Source organism: Megascapheus bottae, chromosome 21 (genome assembly GCF_031878675.1).
Source record: "Megascapheus bottae isolate mThoBot1 chromosome 21, mThoBot2.hap1, whole genome shotgun sequence".
In the NCBI taxonomy this organism is placed as follows: domain Eukaryota; kingdom Metazoa; phylum Chordata; class Mammalia; order Rodentia; family Geomyidae; genus Megascapheus; species Megascapheus bottae.
In genome coordinates, this window is record NC_143529.1 from 4,169,948 (window position 1) to 4,190,447 (window position 20,500).

Sequence of the window (20,500 nt, forward strand, 5' to 3'; positions counted from 1 at the left end):
TATATCTGAGAGTTGATTAAGGGTTTCATGACCAAGCACACGTATGTGGTGATTGGGAGTCTGTTTTGGCAGAATGGATTTTATTTGGGGACTGAACATTGGTTATGTGAGTGTGGACAAGTTGCTTATCTGTGTGACTCTCACAGGAAAACTACATCTAGTTCTTTGTATTTGTAGATCTGCCTCTGTGAGTTCAACTATAGATGGAAAATAATTAAGAAAAATATTTCACTTGGACTAAGCACACACAGACTTTTCCTTTATCATGATTTCCTAAGCAGCACATCTCTAGGAACTATTTATGAACTGTGTGCATTGTAACAGATAATAGTAATCTAGAGATGATTTGAAGTATAAAGGACTATGTAGATAGGTTATGTGGAAATATCATGCTACCCCTAAATTTTAGTACCCATAACATGGAGGTATTTAGAATCAAACCCCATAGATATTGAGTTGAACAGAATTCTTGTACTAAAATTAAAAATTATGAGTGTGAATTCTCTATCACTGGGTATGTTGGTGGCTCACATTTGTAATTCTACTACTCATGGGACTGAGATTCAAAGGACTGGGTTTCAAAGCTGGCCAATGAAGAAAAATTTGTGACTATCTTTAAAATAACCAGCAAGAATCTGGGCCAGTAGTGTGGCTCAAGTGATAGAGCACTGTCAAAGCAAGTATCAAGTGAGCCAAGCAAGTAAGAGGCCTTTAGTTCAAACTCCAGTAAATTGCTTTCTTTTCCTTCATGCTTGCATCTTAACTACTTTGAACACTATGAAGTTTCACAGAGGACCATAAATATTTAAGGAATTTACTTTTGTAGTGGAAAGTATATAAATATAGGAACACCAAGCTGTTTTGATAAAGGTGTGACTTCTTAATTGGGGCAGCTTGTGTGCAGAATGAAAAATAATTTTAGAGTTAAAATGCTGCCAAATAATGCAATAGTTAAAACAAAAATAAGAAAATATGTTTAATGGCATTGAGTTTACTGCTGATTCCCTTCAGGAATGAGTTCCTGGCTATAGAAGTCTTTATTGAGATGCCTGGATCAAGCTGAATACAAAGGTCATGATGCCAATTTCATCTGCAACTTGCTCTGCAGGGCCAGAGCCTTGGTTTTAGGGAAAGACTTGTGGTTGCTATGGAACTGTTAATAACGATTGCTGCCAGTACCTCAATTCTTCATACTCTCACTCTCCAATAGAAAATCACTTAGATTTGGGCTGTAGGGCAGTAAACAAACTTTCAAGCAGGAATTAACTGGATTCAGGCACTAGTGTCTTAATGTAGAAAATGACTTTCATTATAACCTTTACTTACATTGGCGCTCTGGCTGGTTTCCTGATAGGGCACATGAGCGTCAAGCTTTCCTCTTTTGGATGACCTCTGCCAAAAGCAGTGAGTCTTTAAAAATCACAACATAAGTATATATTTTAAAAGTCTTTGGTTTGTATAGATCTCATCCAGGCACAAGATTTTATGTTTTCATGCAAACGAAAGAACCACTAATTGAGCCATGTACTGGATTCCTAAGTAGAAAGAGCAAAATAGCCCTGTTTTAATATATGTATATGTATATCTACATATCTCCAGAGAAAATAAACCTTGTAGAAAAAATGACGCCTTTGTTTTATTTCTGTGTGATTTGTGATTCAGGCCACAGGTATGTCTTACTCCTGCATTGTATTTTGAAGATATGGATCTCAGGCCTTATTAATATATAACTGATCTCTAGGGAAAACAAGTTGAGTTCTTGAGCTGCAGGCACATCAAGTTAAGTCTGAGTTACTGGATGGGTGAGAAGAGGCCATATTTAATTTGGGGACTTCGTATCTCTCCTGTATGCAAATAATTCAACAATAATACAAAATAAATAGCCTCCATGTCGACAACTGCTGCTCTTTCTAATCCCTGCAGTATATGTTTCCTGAAAATTATCTAGCCTAATTCTGTTTTATTGCTCAGGATTTTAATGCTTCGGATGTGGAACATAGAATAAATGGGATTGTCAGTGGAACTTGAAAAGATACAGTTTTCCACTGGCAAAGCAGCTAGTTTGTAGGAATAGACAATGCAGGTTTGAAAAGGGAATGTAAACATTACATTAACAGTGGATCCACCAGCTATCTCCTCAGTGGCAAGAAGTGACAGTCACTCTATGAAGGTTAAACAGCCCAAAGAGCTTTGTGCCTGTGGTGAAATTAAGTCTTCCACCCAGTGTACAGTACTGCATAAGACAAAGGTATTTCTGAATGAATAAACTGATTGTGCAGTTCAATAAATTCATGTTTGCAGAACTATTTAAGGTATTATAAAGTCGGGAACAATATAATAAAAATGCAGATGGAACTATCAAATTCATCAAGCTGCTGCCATAAATTCAGATGGTATCCACAGTTGGCAAGTTGATGTCAAGAAAATTGAAGAAGGAGAGATGGATTTCTAAGTCAGATCAGGAGAAAAGAAAGCAGAGTTAATAGAGGAAATCAAGACTGAAATAATCAACATTATTGCTATATTTGGAAGACAGTTTAAAAATCAATTTTTCTGCTTGTTGTAAAAATTGTTCTGCCAAAAATACTGACATTGTTATATATGTTTTATTTCTTGGTTTATTTAATCTTCTTTAACAGCCATTGTTAGTTCAACAATCCATAACTGGGGTTACATTATTGCAAAATAAGGACAGAGCCGAATAGATTATACCATCAATATATTTTGTTAGATGTTTCCCTCTTATTAAAGATGAAGCATAGTTTGCTAATGTCATCTTATCTTACCTCTATTTGAAAGATTATATATACAACGGTTTGTACTACAGGCATAGAACTTGCTTTCTAGGTCCACTATCTTTTAACTGTAATTTAAGGAATCATTGGCATTTTGTAATTAAAACAAAGCAATAGTTTAGTGTAATGTTAGGCAGCAGTAAAAATTACCTTGTCTGAATGAATGTGTATACAACATAAAATACTAGCATGCTTTAAAAAGTTAAAATATTAGTATTCTGTAAAATTAATGCAGAAATAAAATAGGGTATGGGATGAGATTACCACTATGTCCTCCAAAATATGTAGATTTTTAAAACATTTTATATGCCTCTATCCTATTATTTGAAGTGTAAAGTTGTTTCAAATTTGGGAAAATGCTGAGAACTTCTGCAGAGGACAGTAAACATCAATTTTTCTTTGGAGACTTATGCTCATCCCTTTGAAGTTAAAGAAAAATTTTGTTATGCTCTTATTTATTAAGAACAATGCAGCTTTAACACTATAAAGGGCTGTGCTACTTGAATATATCAAAAATAAAAATGTTAGAGAAAAAGCATGCTATGTCAGGATATTTGAACTTCTTTACTATGGTTATTTAAAGGATGAAGCAGTCAAGCTAAGTTTTAATATTGTAAATATTTCACTTTTAAATATTTATTTTCCTTTTGACTTCGTTCTCTGATGTTCTTTGCTTCTCATTTCTCCTATTTGTCATTTTTCACATCTTACTTTTCTGTTCTAATAGACCTGACTTTACTCAGTCAATAGCTTACACCATTAGTTATCACAGTGTTCTAATTTCTATGCAATGAAATAATGGCTTTTACTAAGTGAAGTCGTTCTCTTCTACTTATTGTAAATGTTCTGATCTTAAAATACATGACTATGTCTTTAGCTTACATACTTATGCCTGTTATATAGCTCACACATTGGGAATAAGAGTTCACAGAGTCCTGTAAAAATTCACTAAGCTCGGGTACAGTATTTAGCAAGCAAATGGAAATATATATATATATATAATTTCATCATTTCATGACAACTATCTCAAGTGTCCTCTAGATTTTTCTGACTAAGCCAAATGGATCAGTGCTTTCCAACTATTTCATTTTCTTCCTCCCTGGCAATTTTGGAGAAATTCTATGGAAACATCGAATGCAGATTAAAAGTAGAGCCCCTGACCGATGTGACCTTGATTTCTAGTATGTTCTTGTACATAGGATGGGGTACTTGGCAGGTGATGGCTGCTTGGGCAGTGAGATGGTGCGTTGGCGGTGCTGGGCTTGGGCGCGGGGGTGGGGTGGGAGGATGCTGCCTCTTGAACTAAAAAGCACAGACTGGGAGCAAGGTCTCTGCGCTCAGGCAGTCTGGTTCACCTGGAGCACAGCAGGCTGCACGGGGGGCTCCTCACCTGACTGCTCTGCCTCCTCAGAAGCTAGACAATAGCCTCCCTGTTCCAAGGCCAAGGGTTCATCTTCTTCATCTTCCATGATAGTCAAGTTGACGTTGCTGTCCGTGCCTGACTTACTCCCCCCTGAGGCCACCACCTTCTCGGCGTCTCCTGCGTTCTTGTCTTCTGCCAGGGCGCTGTGGAGCGATGCTTCAGAAAGACCCTCTGCAAAGGAGCTCTCCTCGTGGTCGTTGCTTGCCAAGTCTTCTGACCTGGTGTCATTTTCTACAGGGCTTTCTCCCTCCCTGACTTTCTTCCTCCCGAAGGTGAGGGGAGAAGCCTTGAAGGGAGAGCTTTTCCCTGAGGATGTCTTCTGGTGATTGGAAGTGAGAGATTTCTTAATTTTCTCTCTCCTCTCTACAGATACGATCTTTGTCCCTAGCTTGTTCATCTTTTTCTCGATGTTCTGGCGAGAAAATGCTTTCTTGAGGCTATCTACCTTCCGGAGGCTGGATCTTTTGATTTTCTCTGCCCTGCTTTCTTGGGTCTTCTCCTCTGCGCTGTCGTCCAGCGCCGCCTCCTCCTGGGCCAGTTCATCGTCAGAGGAGAGGTCCACAGTGTGCAGCGTGTCCTCCAGGGCCTTGTTTTCATCCGCGAGCTCCTCCTTTCCTTCCGCCAGGCTGGAAACTGCCTCTTTTACAAACACATTGGCAGGGATCTCATTTTCTTCCTGAAAAAAGATGGACAACGCAGGTTTCTGTGTTACTAGAGTAGATTTCACAAACGATCCTGGCTTCAGTTTGCGTGTCTGGGTTCTGGTGGGGAGAGCAGGGAGTGGAAGTGTTAGATAGGAAATATATGTGGCTTGGTTTTTTTAGAATAAGAAGTGTTTGTTCTAAATTGGGCAAAGTCATTGCCCTTAGGCAGGATAAGGCCAAGGTCTGCCCACTGGGAATGTCATGAGGGCAGCCGGCACAGACTCTTAACAGCAGCAGGCAGGGGGAAGTGAGCTGGGGCTCAGATACACCAGGAAGCCGCCTAGATAAAGGAGCTAAAGTAAGTTATTATACTGTGCTTCCAGAGAAAGCCCCCTCCCCTTCTCTCTGTGTCTTCCTCAAGGTCAGAGGCTTCGGCTCCTGGCAGAATTCCACTGCAAAGCAGTGTGAGGATCAAGCCGGAAGATAGAAATGGGGACAGGAGAGAGAACTTGGAAATCTGTGCAGATCACATTAACATCCTACACGAGGCAGGTTAGCCCTCCTGAGGCCTGCTCATGGAACCTAGTGATTCAAGATAGCCTCTGTGGGAGTGAGCTGAGATCCTGGGTGGCTTTTAGAGTAGTAAAGGAACACATGCATAGATTTGCCAAGCTCTGTTCTTTTTTTTTTTTTTTTTGCCAGTCCTGGGCTTGAGCTCAGGGCCTGAGCACTGTCCTTGGACTTTCTCAAGGCTAGAGCTCTACCACTTGAGCCTCAGCACCACTTCTGGCTTTTTTCTATGTATGTGGTACCGAGGAATCGAACCTGGGTCTTCATGCATGCTAGGCAAGCACTTTAACCACTAGGCCAAACTCCCGGCCCCAGCTCTGTTCTTTTGTTATTGTTGTTTTGCCAGTCCTGGGGCTTGAACTGAGGGCCTGAGCACTGCCCTTGGGCTTTCTCAAGGCTAGAACTCTACCACTTGAGCCACAGCACCACTTTCAGGTACTATGTATGTGGTACCCAGGAATCAAACCCTGGTGTTCCTGCATGCTAGGCAGGCACTCTACCACTAGGTCAAACTCTCTTCCCTGCCAAGCTCCATTCTTAAACTGAACATCTCCAGGCAGCCATCTCCTGGGCACCTACCTTAGATTCAGAGTGAGGAGTAAGGCTCAGGAAACTCCCCCTCTTCCTCCTCACCTAGCACACCACCTCCCCTTCTCCCACGGGCAGTGGTACTCACCTGTGGGTGAGAACTCCACTCCAGAGGGCAAAGGGCAGTGGGGCAACAGTGTTATTCAGAGGGGACATTGCTGTCAAGATAGACTTGGGTCACATATCCTAAGTACTCTTCTGATGTTTATACTGCACTCCAAGAACTCATCAGCAAGGAGCCATTATATAAGCACTTGAAAAATTACAGCATAGGGCAGAATATGTGGCAGAAGGCCCGAGTGTCTGTCTATGCTGTACTGTAATAAATGGCCGTGCTACTTCAGCAAATAACTTAATCTCTTTAGGTCTCCATTTCTTCTAAATATGAACCAGAGGATTTCATCTAGATTAGCAGCTTTCAAAATGTGCTCACAGGGCCATCAGGATTCTTGAGTAAACTCAAGGTGATTGAAGGCTTTGGACCTCCAACCGCCACCTGCAAATGGGGAATCAAGGGCACCTGAATTTGTTTCAGCTCCCAGTTTCCTTTAAGATTGATACAATGCCTGCATCTTGCCAATTTAAATCTAGTCAGGATCTAAACTGCAAGCCAAGTCCATGTTAACATTAAGAACTTCCCTTGTCACTTTGCAATTCTGGTCAAGTAAAATAAAATTGGTCTATAATAAACACAAACTCTAGTCAGGTGCCCCTGGCTCACACCTGTAATCCTAGCTATTCAGAGGTTGAGATCTGAAGATCATGATTTGAAACCAGCTCAGATATGAAATTCCAAGAGACTATTCTCTTAAATTAACCACCAAAAAAGAAAAAAAAATCAGAAGTGGAGCTATGGCTCAAGTGATTGAGTGCTAGCTTTGAACAGAAAGAGCTTAGGGACCATGCCCAGGCTCTGAATTCAGGTTCCCTGACCAGCATACACTCAAAAATTATTCTGAGACGATGAAGTAATGAGTGGCAGGGGAGCTGGTGGTGGTAACGCAGCTTGTTTGCTGATACAGAGGCTTGAACTCAGGGACTTGCACTCTCACTTGGTTTGTTCTCTCAAGGCTGGTGCTTTACCACGTGAACCATACCTTTTTTGGTCAGTCCTGGGACTTGAACTCAGGGCCTGAGCATTGTCCTTGGGCTTTCCTCAAGGTTAGTGCTCTACTACATGAGCCACAGCACCACTACCAGCTTTTTTCTATGTATGAGGAATCAAACTGGGACTTCATGCATGCTAGGCAAGCACTCTACCATGAGGCCAAACTCCCGGCCCAATGAATCATACCTTTATGTTAGGCTTTTGCCTGTTAACTGTATATAAAACCCTTCAGAATTTTTCTGCCTGTATTTACTTAGAAACATGATCCTCAGATCTCAATCTCTTTAGTAGCCAAAATTATAGGTGGAAGTCACTGCTATCCTGTTGTTACTGTATAATTTTTGTCTTCTTAGTACTAAGACTAAATGAACAAAGTTTTAGAACTATAGAGAAACTTTCAAAAGAGTAATAATCCTTAATCACTGGATGTCATACTAATAGTAAGTCTTGGAAGACATACATCTCTTTATCTCTGTTATATTCACTCATACATGATCCTTTTCACCAACTGATTAGAGATAAAGGAGAGAATCATGGGTAGAGAGAAAAAAGCAGTCTTGTTAAATAGATTCCTTGTTAGAGTGAAGCTATTACATATTCTATTTCCCAAAGCTCTCTTTACATCCTTCCAGTTTAAAAGCCATGGAGTGTCAGGTAGAGTACCAAAGACAAAAGTAGAAAGCATTGTTCACCATGGAGTCCGAACACTTAAAGCTCAACATTTGATTGGTAACTGAGCACACTGGGGACAAGGTGGCGTTCTAAGAAGGCCCTGAAGGTAGTTAGAGTGAGAACTCAGGCTTCACTGGGCAGGCTTGAGGATTACAAGGGAATGGGCTTTATTCTGTGAGTAGAAAGACATTTGCTGAATGCTAATGTTGCTGGAGAAACCAGAATATGAAGCCTAAAGGGAAAAGTGATCTCCTTTCAAAGGAAGGGATGAATTTTCCGTGGATGAATATTAGTGAGAGAGTTAGGACTCAAAGCAAAACTTCTGCGGCTAGACAAAGGTTGGGAAACCTCTACGGATGTTGTTTGCAAGAAAGGAAAAACACTAAAAGTCCAGTGAAATGTTATTAAAAGTTCTCAGTGAAGAAAGCAGAGATTCAGACAAAAAAACGGTAAAATTAAACCTTGGTTACCAGAGTATGTTTTCTGTAGTATAATCTCTCAGAGCAGTTAACAATAACAAATAAGAAAGCATCCAATTCTTAAGCCAAATCATAGATATGCATCTTACCTGTACTTTTACAAGAATTCACACAATATTGTTTCAGTTTTTCTTATATGTGAAATTTTATTATTACTAAAGGGTCACAGACTCTTTTGTCTCTCTTATCACATACCCTTTGAGGACAGGTTTGAGGAACATGTATTAGGAAGTGAGTCAGGAGTGATCAGTGGTAGATAGAGGCCACAGAGGGGCATGAGTGGATGCAGAGGGAAGGTGGAAAAAAACCAATTGAACTCATTTGTAAACTTCTAGAGGAATTTTTTTTTTTTACCAGTCCTAGGTTTAAGCTCAGGGCCTGAGCACTGTCCTTGGACTTTCTCAAGGCTAGAGCTCTACCACTTGAGCCTCAGCACCATTTTCAGCTTTTTTTCTATGTATGTGGTACCGAGGAATTGAACCCGGGTCTTCGTGCATGCTAGGCAAGCACACTACGACTAGGCCAAACTCCCGGCCCCTAGAGGAATTTTTATACCAGATTCTTCAATGCCAAGAATGGAAATCAACCCAGGAGAAGCAGAGATAATCCAGAATGAGTTGGGCATATCTTTGTACAATGGAAAATGACTCAGAGATGTCTTCTTGACTAACTGAGATGCTTCTGCTGTCCTTTGAATTGCTCAGGGAGTATTTTATGTTCTGTCTACTGGACAGTGTTTATTTGACGGCATCTTATGACATGCATTCTGCAGGCAAGGGCTTCCTTTCTCTATGGAGATTTGTGAGGGGCTAAGCACATGGAGCTTTACCCTTACAAAATGTGTGTTTGGAAACAGAAAACTTCTGATCTTTTTCAAAACCACTATTCTTTTGCAAGACATACATGTGGTTCTTGACTATGAAGTAATTGTGATGGTGAGGGAAAGTTGAACTGAACTTTGGGTAATGGAGCCTGGGTTACTGCCCTTTCCCTGACCTGCCCAGTCCCACACCCCTGGGTGTGGCCCTCTCACACTCACCTCACGGAAACATCTGTTATTTCACATGATCACAAGTTAGGGGACACATTTGCCTTCTGCCTCCTACTGTCATGTTTGTGATTGCACTTTCAAAAGGGGAGCTTCATATACACTCTTAGCTCTGTCACTATTTACCTGTCCTAGTTACTCATTTGTCTACTTAGGGTTTGTGGCTCCTTGAAATGGCACAAAGAGTCCCACGGGCTGCCTTGTTTACTTGGGCAGGTCTACCTGGTGGAAGCCCTGGGGAGTGGCTGGTTATTTGTCTTTTGTTTTCAGAAAGGTCTTGAGCCTCTACTGATACAGGTATTCCTGGTTTTGACCTTTCACAAGGACCCTTAGGAGATTTTTCAAGGGACGGAGAACTAAGCAGTATACTTCAAACATATATGACTGATCTGCTTGTGGCACAAAAGAGAAAGGAATGGAAAGAACTCTTGAGTAGTAGCATTTTTCCTTGTACTTCAGCTTGTTTGCTATTTATATTGATCCCTGTGAGCTAATAGTCCTAGTTGTACATGGAAATATCAATGCAATGAAACTTGTCAACATACTGGATGCTTCTTGGGTTAAAGTATATGATAGCAAATCTTCTCTGCACATATACACATATGCACATTTAAGAAATAGAAAGACCTCATGTGTGTTGAAAGAGGAAATCAACCTAAAGTCATTTAAAAGCTTGCATAAGGAGAGAGAAGTCAGCAGTTAGTTTTCCTGCCACAAACTTATCATTCCTTTTGTTAGACAAAAATAGCAAAAAATGTCTTATCCCTGAAGAGATATGGTAGCATCCTGCAGGGATATGAAGGCCATAAATTTGTGCCCATGGAATATTTTATCCAATAATCTCTAAATACTAGTTATTAAAATGGAACTATGCCCACCTGACATTCTGATTTATAGGTCTCCTTTACACATTGATGGTTTTTTCCAATTTGTGTTTCTGAGGTATAGATTGCCAAGTGGATAAAGCCATTGATTAGAACTGCACCCCTAGGGCAGCTGTCGGTGGAATCAGCAAGTCATAAGAATAAAATGCATTAGTTATAATCCCTGAGCAGTCTTTCACATTCTGGAGGATTTAAAAGTTTCATTATTTTTCAGTGTTATCAAGGGTTCAGTTTTTTTTTAAAGATCACACTGCTTAGATATTCTTTGTTACGTAAAAAAACGCAAAAGCAAACAAAAACACAAATCATGCTGAATTATTTAAAAGCAGATACAGAAAACCCAGTAAACATGAACTTTACTACGGTGGGATTGTTGTGTTTGTATGTACTCATTTCACAATTGCATTCTGCAAATTTTCTAGTATTAATAATGTGAAACCTTGCCAGTCATTTTGTTTCTCTGGGCCTCTGCTTCTTTGCTGTAAAATAAACTAAATGATTATTAATGTTTTTCTCAGGTCTAATATAGTTGAGTGTATGATATTAAACTACACACAAATAATTAATAAATGGCAGAAATGATTCAATATTGCCCCTGTTTATGCCGAATGTGTATTGACCCACAAAAGACTCAAAACTACAGGACTTGAATTTGCCTAAAGTCATTTTCATTTTTTTTCAATTCAAGCAAATACAGATTACAAAACAATGGGAAGATAGCTTTTATGCACAAGGATCTTGTCTGACAAAAGGTCTAGCTTTTTGATCTTTCTATGTGAGAAAATGTAGCTATTGTCTCCCAAGAAATATCAACAATGATCAGTTTTCGCTTAGTTATTCCTGGTGCAGTGCTGGCATTCAATAAGGGCAAATGATAACAGAAAGAACTAGCATTTTGTTCATTTAAAAAAAAGGAACTTAAAGGGCACTGTGTAAGTTACACATCAAAGCCCCATCATGGGGTGTTAATCAATGTGATACAAACATGGCACATTGTCATGTAAAAGCATCTTTGATCATCTATACCACCATTTTCCAAGGCTGTGCTAACTGAACAGCCTTTGGGGCAGTGACTTGGAATGATGAAGTCTTTAAAAGAGTCAACTGTAATGCAATCTGAAGACATTTCTCTTTATGTACTTTCTAAAATTCTGGTCTCATCAAAGGAACCCAAATGGTGAATATTTGAGCACATTTATAGGCTTCTTTCCCCAGAAACATATCGACTGAAAATATCTAACCTCTACTTTTTTCACCCAATTTCACAATTTTATGTGGATGAAAGTGTAAGCTGTCCATGAGTACTCTCCCTTTGTTCCCTGGATTTGAAATTATTCCCAAACTGCTTTTCCAAATGATCATCACTAGAAACTTAAGCGGACACAACACTTCTAGAGCCAGTTACTTATGGAATTCTAGCCTCTTCCACCAGCAAAGAAAATCCCTCGCTAACTGCAAATTTACTGATTTTCTGTTTTATCTTCAGTAAAAACCATGCTTAAAGTAAAGCATTAGTCTCTGCATTTCCTTTAGCATTTCCTTTTTGGTCAGTACTGCCTATGAGCCTTATAATATTTCTACTTGGACCCAGTATTTTCATCACAGTATTTAGAATTTGAAGGTTGTTCTTTGTGTGTGTGTGTGTGTGTGTGTGTGTGTGTGTGTGTGTGTGTGTGTGTGTATCATAGGGCTTGAACTCGGCCTGGCCCTGAGCTCTTCAGCTCAAGGATACCACCTCACCCTTGAGCCAAGCCCCACTTCCTGTTTTCTAGAGGTTAATTGGAGATTAGAGTTGCAGGTCCTTTTGTGCCTTGGCTGGCTTTGAATCTTGATCCTCGGATTTCAGCCTCCTGAGTAGCTAGGATTACAGGCATGAGCCAGTGTGCCCAGCTTGGAAATTGGTCTTAAGCTATTACAACAGAGTTTAAAAAGGAAAGCTGCTCAGTTTAAGTACAATTGGACTTTAATGAATAAGTGACATTTTTAAGAGGAGGAAGATTGAGAACAAAGTTTGGAATCAAAAAATGAAATATGTAAGCATCTAGTAAAATAACTAGCCAGTCAATCACTTTTTTTGCTTGTTTTTTTTTTTTTTTGCCAGTCCTGGGCTTACGCTCAGGGCCTGAGCACTGTCTTTGGATTTTTCTCAAGGCTAGAGCTCTACCACTTGAGCCTCGGCTCCACTTCCGGCTTTTTCTAAGTATGTGGTACCAAGGAATCAAACCTGGGTCTTCGTGCATGCCAGGCAAGCACTCTACCACTAGGCCAAACTCCCGGCCCTCAATCACTTTTTTTTTTCCTCACTCTCCTTTTATTTTCACACAATTCTTTGTCTTTAACTAGAAAATAAATGATTTTAGTAAAGGGAAGTTTAGCATAAGGATCAAGTGGACTGAAAATGACTAATTACTTGCACAAATTGCTATCTAGCATACATCTGCCCTCTATATTCCCTGTAGGTCTAAGATTCCTTCTGTTGCATGCTAAAGAATGGCCTGCTATTAGATGGGCCTATTAGAATAGTGTTTTGGATAGAGTTCTTTTCTTTCATGGAGTCATAACATGATGTTGATTTTTTTTTTTTTGTGGGTCATGGGGTTTGAACTCTGGGCCTGGGTATGTCCCTGAGCTCTTCAGCTCGAAGCTACTGCCCTACTCCTGGTCTTGGGAGCTGTTCCTGAGGTTCTGAGATCAAGGCTTACTTCCTTATACCTGGGCTTGAGTGCTGTCTCTGAGTTGCTCAGCTCAAAACTAGTGCTTTACCACTTGAGTCCATTTTCTAATAATTAAATGGAGAAAAGAGTCTCATGGACTTCAGAGACTGGCTTTGAACTGTGATCCTCAGATCTCAGCCTCCTGAGTAACTATAATTAGAGCTATGAGCCAATGCTCATGATGTTGATTTTGACAGGACAGTTGGTACCTGATTGGTGGTGGTGGTATATGTCTGTTTGTGTATTAATAAGTCCTGACTGAAAAGTATAAGTATACTGTTTGAAGATCCTGAGAAGGGTGGGGTCAGTTTTGGCTCAGAAAGACACATTTCTAACTAAGCGAAAAGGTAGCCTTCTCTCTGTACAAGTAAATGCCTTTTAGATCCACTCAGTAATAGCTTCTATGCAAGGAGCATTTACATAATATCAGTCTGAGCTAACCATTCTAAACATGTTATTCTCTAATTCAGTATATGAGAAAGATATGAAGTTGGATGCATTGTTGGTTAAGAATATGTGTCCTGGGACCAATTAAACATAAACATGAATTCTAGTTTCACTGCTTGCTTACTAAACAATTTCACAGGAGTTATATGAACATGTCTGAATGGAAGCATCCCAATCAGTAAGTTGGGGATACATGAGAAAAATACACAGAAAGAGCCTCAGTGGTGTGTGCAGGGCTTTGAAAGTCCTCAGATTAAAAAAAAGCTCAATGTTTTCAGTGTATTTGTGAAAAAACAGGAATAAGATGTAGATAGTATCTAAGATCATGCAGTTGGCAAGGGATAACACTATGATCTGAACCAGCATTCTGTGTGATTCCTAAATTTATCTTGTCAGTCATTATAGTAGATGACTCTTTAACACAAACTATTTTCTTTTTTTTTTTTTTGCCAGTCCTGGGCTTGAGCTCAGGGCCTGAGCACTGTCCTTGGACTTTCTCAAGGCTAGAGCTCTACCACTTGAGCCCCAGCACCACTTCTGGCTTTTTTCTATGTATGTCGTACCGAGGAATCGAACCTGGGTATTCATGCATGCTAGGCAAGCACTTTAACACTAGGCCAAACTCCCGGCCCCACACAAACTATTTTCTTATCATTGAAATCCTAATTTATTAAAGCACCAGGTCAAGGCAATCTGAGGACAAAACTTGCATCTGTTTCCCCAAATAACTATTCATGTAGTATTTTGAGAATTGAGATTTCCAATATACTTTAGGCTCATAAAAGTTCTTACATGGCTAAAGAAACTTTTTGTTACTTGTATCTTGCCTCTGGAGGCTCAGTTTGGAGGCTGAGCATATTGCCTTAGGTTCTTTTAGCTTCCATTTTGGTCTTCAGTACTCTGTTTCAGACTTTTTTTTCACTAGGTGAAGAATTCCTACCATTTCTTGCAGCAATTTTACACCTGTCAATCCAATGTGACAAAACAGGTGAGCATGTCAGGCCCTCATCAACAGCATGTGCCTTAAAGTTCCCAAACAGGTTTCCCCCCTCTAAAATGTCATAGTTTTCTGAATTTCTACTCACATAGCTTCCCAGTCTCTGCCTATCATTCCTCCCCTCAGCAACCCTCAACAACACCGTATCTGTAGAACATCTGTGGCAAAACAAAGAAAAAACCAATCCTGATGAATTGTGATTTTTCTTTTTACTAGATAAATACTCCCCTCCCTTCTTAATCTCGGGATGAGATGAAAGATAATCTTCCTGATTCACACTGGAAGGAGGGAAATTTTCTCCTGGTGACTCAGGTTTAAACAGGTCTGTACATGCTTGCTTTTGTTTGGAGAGCATTATTTAATTTAGAAATGCCTGGAGACTTGAGATTCCTAATAACGTTCAGGCTAATGAAACAGGGAACTCAAACGGCTTACCGGTATCTCTTATTTTCAGTTCATCAGGTACATCAAAAGCATATGCATTAAAAACTGAAAAGGTTTGCCGGCTGCCAAGGCCTGCAAGATATAGGAAGCTATCCATGGTCGGAACTTTTCTAACACTCAAGTGCCATTTAGGGCAGACCAAAAAAGCAGCAAGATGACCCTTCCCTTTTATGGGGAGAGGAAGGCTTGAGTTCTGATTTGGCAGAGGAGATTCATTTAGAAAAAGAAGGCTTCCTTCTTTAAAAATCCCAATTTCTAAATTTCTCTTGGGAGATCAAGGCTCCCCCTGTGTAGCTTTCACAATCAAAGTGTTGGTTATAGCCGCTCCCTTCCATGCCTTTGAAATCCTCTTCTATTCACATGAGCACAAGGAGTCAGGCCCAAGGCAGGATGGAAAGGCTTCCTGGGCTCTGCAGCTGGCTGGGAGCCATGGGGAGCAAAGGCTTCCAGCATGAGGCAGGGCTGCCCTTGGACTCACAAATGCCCACCCTTTGGCAGAACAAAAGCCCCACGCAATCTCCCTGTCCCCAAATAGCCTCTTGCTACATTAATTGCACCATTGATGCATTAAGAAAATTAAGTGCCTTTGCATTCTACAACAACCTTTTGAAGGGGAAAATATTCAAGACGAGCCTTTATGACTGTCACTGACAACACTGGGCTTTCTTTGGCTTAACAGTTTGTGGTCTCTCTGAGCAGTGAGAGACTTATCTAGTGTGTTGGTATAGTGTTATGTTATACATGTTCTTAATGTGTCGTATGCTAGCAAAGAACTCAAAATTGCTTTGTCCAAAATGCCTTAAAAGAAGAAAGCTAGTTCATCTTGGGGAGAACCAATTCTCCATTTGCTTAGTCCCCCAACACTGGTGGCCTTTGTAAAAAAAAAAAAGGGGGGGGATAGTGGAACAGTTGTGAGTGTGATGACTCTTCTGTTAAAAGCAAACCAAAGAAATCACTCGATTACCTCATGTCTGCAAAGAGTTGATAAACAGCTACTGAATTAATTTTTCCTGCCTTGCTAACAGCTGCAGCCAGAGCCCCAAGTTCCTAATGCAGAAAGACATATAATTTGACTGGGGGGGGGTATAACACCTGCACCTTTCCCCAACCTGTCTGGAAGCCATCCAGGTGTTCCTTGACTAATGATACTACTCTTCTAACTGGACAGGCATGGGTTTCAGGTTTGGGCTGCATTGACCTGGGAAATTCTCACTGCTGGCTGTAGATTTCACACTTGCCTGCTACAGGCAGGAAAGAGAGCAAGCCGTGTGTGTGTGTGTGTGTGTGTGTGTGTGTGTGTGTGTGTGTGTGTGTGATGCCATCCATCCATGACTGGCAGCACAGATGTGAAACTGGCTGTGAGAGCCAGGGAGCACTGAGATCATGACTGTTTGAAGAATCGGAGTGGCAAGGGTGAGGAGGAAGGCAGAGGGGGACCACTGACCTGGAAGATGAGCACTTTGAAATGATTGCGTCTCAGGAGCTGGGCGTGGTTGTTTTCCAATCTCTTCACCTGTGCGCACTGTCTGTCCAAGCGCTCCACGACGGCCCGTGTGTGGGCACTGACTTTGCGAGACTTGTCCAGCAACTTGCTCACGGTGTTGCTGGTGGAGGCCTGGTACTTGGAGAGTTTGGTGAGGTCGTTCTGGATGCCCTTCACTGAGCCCTCCAGGCTGATCTGCCGCTGCTCCATCTTCTGCTGGTTCTCCTGCACCGTGTCTAGCATGTTCACCAGCTTGTCTAGGAGCGTGTGCACGGTGACAGCATTCACCTGCGAGTTGTCCCTGATGGCCTCGTCTGTGCTTCCCAAGTTCAGGCTGGGGCTCGAGGAAGGCATGGGGCTGGAGCTCGATGGCTTTTCCTGGAGCATGTCAGCGTTCGTATGCTGGAACTTTTCTGCCTGTGTAGCGTCCTCTTCCATGGCTGTGTGTCCGCCTGGCGCTTCTTGCCTGGAGAGCAGGCCTGTAGGGAGGATAGGGAAGGTGGCCCCGCTGGTTTGATCTCTGAGCACCACTCACTGTCCAGAAGTGGCAGAAGTTCAGCCAAGCAACAACTGGCTAAGCAGTTGAGGGGAATTGCATTCCAGCTGCTCTTAAAGGCTCTACTCCACCCAGTGGGAGGCGAAGGTTACAGAACTGAGAGCCACTCAGAGTTCAGAAACACGCACACATTTCCTAACCACGTCCTCCACAGTCCTGGGCACTTTGCTGCAGCTTCAGTTTTTTTTCTCCCCCTCTCACTCCCCTTTCCTTTTTAAAACAAGTTCAATGCCATATTTCAACCATGACTTCATCTAGAGGCGGAGAAAAACATGTTAACTTGGCAGAGGTCCAGGGTCTCCGATTGGCTCAAGCCAGTAAACTCTTCTCTGGCTGCTATGTTACAGAGTTGTGGGATTTATTTTTTTCCTGGATACAAGTGATTGTAACGGAAAGTATTGTTTGCATTTACCCCAGAACTGACTGATAGGTTGCAGAACACGGGGTGCTCTGCTGGGAGAGGACAAGCCAAGTTTGTGGTGCTGAGTTCCTTGTTTGTAAAGGAAGGGAAGTAAATCTGATAATGTCAGGGAAAGAAGCCCAGTTCTTATCATTCTTGCAAAAGGGGACGAAATATAAGTTGAAAGAGACAAATTCAGGGATTTTGAAACAAGTAATGTTTCACGTCATGGATTATTTTATAAGATATGGAATTTTTTTTCAGGGAACAGATTTTGGGTAACATAGTTACTTTTTAAAAAAGTTTTTGTTGTTGAAGTGATCCAAAGAAGGACCTCAAGCAATTTCTCTTAAGAAGGAAATGTGTTGATTTGTCTTACCTAATTGGAATTTATGCTGATAGTTTTTCTCCATGCTTGCAAGGTGTTTATTGACATATAACCAGAAGTGTGACTGACTACCAGGCAGGCTGAGTTGGAGAGGTTCTAATGTTTGACATTTCCAAATTCCTGTGGAGTGAAGTGATACACCTGTGCTCAAATGTGGCCCTTCTTAGCCGCGCTCTTGGGATGTGGGATTAATTCTTAAAATGACTTTATATGCCTTTGAAAAATGCTTTCACAGGAAGGGTGCTATTCTTTATGTGTCACCCAGTCAATCTGAAGCTACAGGTCATTTTTGGTCAGTTATTGAAACCCTGTCTTATGCTTTATGCAGAGGATACTCAGAAGCATGATGCAAGATCCACCCTTACTGAGTATATTTACTAGTTGAAAAGATGAGTTAAAGACCGTACAGAGGCTCACAAGGTCCTCAGATAATCAGCTTCCTCAAAACTCACTTACAGAAAATCCTTTAGAAATAGAGACTAAAAGGGGGGAAGAGATTTGAATATGACTGTATCTTTTTATTAAAATAAGATAATTATTAAAATTAATTTACCTTAGGTTTAGCAAAACCTAGCTATTCTATCGATGTTATATAGAACAAAAGAAGCATCAAGTGTTGATTTTGAGAAGTATAATTTTCTAACAAAATTATATGGTATGATGATATCATATCCTTTTACATTTGACTTCTGTGGGTAAATCATAGAGTGTCATTATTTCAAAAATATTGGAGAGCTTCATCAATTTTCCAAGAGCCTCTCTTAAAGTTTGACATTCAAATCATTCCTCTTTGAAGCACTTATTGTGCCATCAACCATGTTGATTTCATCTCCTTCAAAATGTTAACTGTTCCAGCTGCAGATTCTCATTTGTCAGAGGAGTTGCCCATGATTCAAGGGCTTCTTTAACACTACCTTCATCAACTTTGTGATTTCCTACGCATTTCACTAGATTGGCGATTTCACATTCTAATCACTTTGCCCTGATTTTGCATTGATTTACACCGATTTTGCATTGCATTGTTGGATATTCTATAATCAGCTAGATGAATGAAGATAGAGGGATGGGGGTGAGGTGAGAAATGAGAGGCCAAGTTCATGGTTAGCATGTGAGCATATTTATTTTTTGAAAGTTAATATGGAACAGCACATGTAATATACCAGTAATCCATTGCTGTGTATTAAACTAGCCTGAAACTTACTGGCTTAAAGAGTCATTAGATTTCCTCATGATTTGATGCTTGGCTAGATGGGGCTCAGTTGGCATAGTTAATGTCTGCTATGGCTGCTCATTCAGCTGTAGAACCCAAGATGGCCTCACTCATAAGACCAGTACCTCCACTGCACTAACTCAACAATGAAACTTCTCTTTCCTCAGCCTTTAGATTTTAGAAACTCTTTATCTGATATCTATAGTAGGAAAACCAAATTTCTTTATATGTTGCTTCAGAATAACAAGGGAGTAGAAACAAAACCTGCAATATTTTTGAAATTGAAAAATAAAGAATTCTGAGCAAATTAATGACATTGTTTCTCCATTATATTCCCAATCCTCATCTTCCTTCTTTCCCCCATTTTAAACAATATTCAGTGGGTTTCTTTATGTTATCTTCATATATTTATGTAATTATATGTAAAATATAATAGAGATTAGGCTCTCTCTCTCTCTCTCTCCCCCTAGTTACTTCCACCATGATTTGTGGAACGAAGAGGCCTAGCTCAAATACAAGGTGATGAAGTTCATGTCAACCCCACAGACTTCTCCACTTTCTGAGTCTCTATTCATAAAGGAGTTGTCCAAAGTGGGCTTTGGGGAAATATTCTTGTAGCCACAGGGCAAACAGCATGGGAAAGACTGATGTAGCTTTCCTTGGAAGCAATCTACCAGAGTGCAAATGCATTCTCTGAAGAGGCTGATGCAGATTGAACACAGGGCTTACAATCACCACTTTCATTGTACATCATTTTTCCCCTCGTTAGAAGTAATTGTTTTATTGTATTTAGAGTATATCCCTTGAAAATTATTTATAAATTATCAATTAATTAGTGAAATATCATGTTGTGGTACAATACACTTTTGTTGTGATACTATCGTAAAATCGTGGGGGTGGTCAAGGGATTTATAACTCTTCTGTCCTATAGAAGAAAGCATATACTAAAGGAATAGATTGATTAACAATTATAGGAGTTTTTATATTGGGAAAGAGAAGACAATCAGAGATCACAACTGATGAGTTAAAATTGAGATAATTTTGAGAACATCAACACCACATGTAATTGCCATAAATCACATTCTATTTCTGTGAGAAAGAAAGCAGTAAAATTCAGCAATAAAAACTTTAAAGTTAAAAAAAATATCTATCACATAACATGAAGTTCATTAGAAATCAGATAGGAGGGGTTTGAGTCAATACAGTGAAATACAGCAGAGTCCTGAAGATTTTGGACAAAGTGAAATAGTTAACTAGAATTAGTGCAGCAATAAAATGTAAGAGGGAGACTCTTGGCTGCAACTCTTGTTGAATGGGAAGTGCTAGGCACTGGCGGTGTAAAAATGGATATTTGCTTCTTTCCCTTTCGTAGAAGAACTAGGCAGGTAGACACACAGATGAGGGGCAGAGTGAGGGAAAGATTTTCTCTACTGTGGTCTAGGCATGTAAGGACATGGCAGGGAATAGTGAGGATTTGCAGTCCCTCAGCTGAACATCTGCCTGCTGTTATCTCTGGGATTTAAGTCACATAAGCTCAAAGATGACTCCAGGAACATGTTGACTTTATTACTAGCTGCTGCCTTTGAGCTCAATCTCTCTGTTTTTCCTAGTCTGAACTATACAGAGAAGACTTTTTAATTCTTTAGCATA

At 40.4% G+C, this 20,500-nt stretch overlaps 1 protein-coding gene across 1 annotated transcript; it reads right to left on the minus strand.

Moving 5' to 3' along the window:
* Positions 1 to 2,587: 2,587 nt before the first annotated feature.
* Cavin2 (caveolae associated protein 2) lies at positions 2,588 to 17,018 on the minus strand. Its single transcript, XM_090354512.1, has 2 exons — positions 16,258 to 17,018; positions 2,588 to 4,894 (listed from the first exon to the last, which is right to left on the minus strand). Exons 1-2 carry the CDS (start codon positions 16,732 to 16,734, stop codon positions 4,133 to 4,135), a joined length of 1,239 nt encoding a protein of 412 aa, XP_090210638.1. The 5' UTR covers positions 16,735 to 17,018; the 3' UTR covers positions 2,588 to 4,132.
* Positions 17,019 to 20,500: the final 3,482 nt, after the last annotated feature.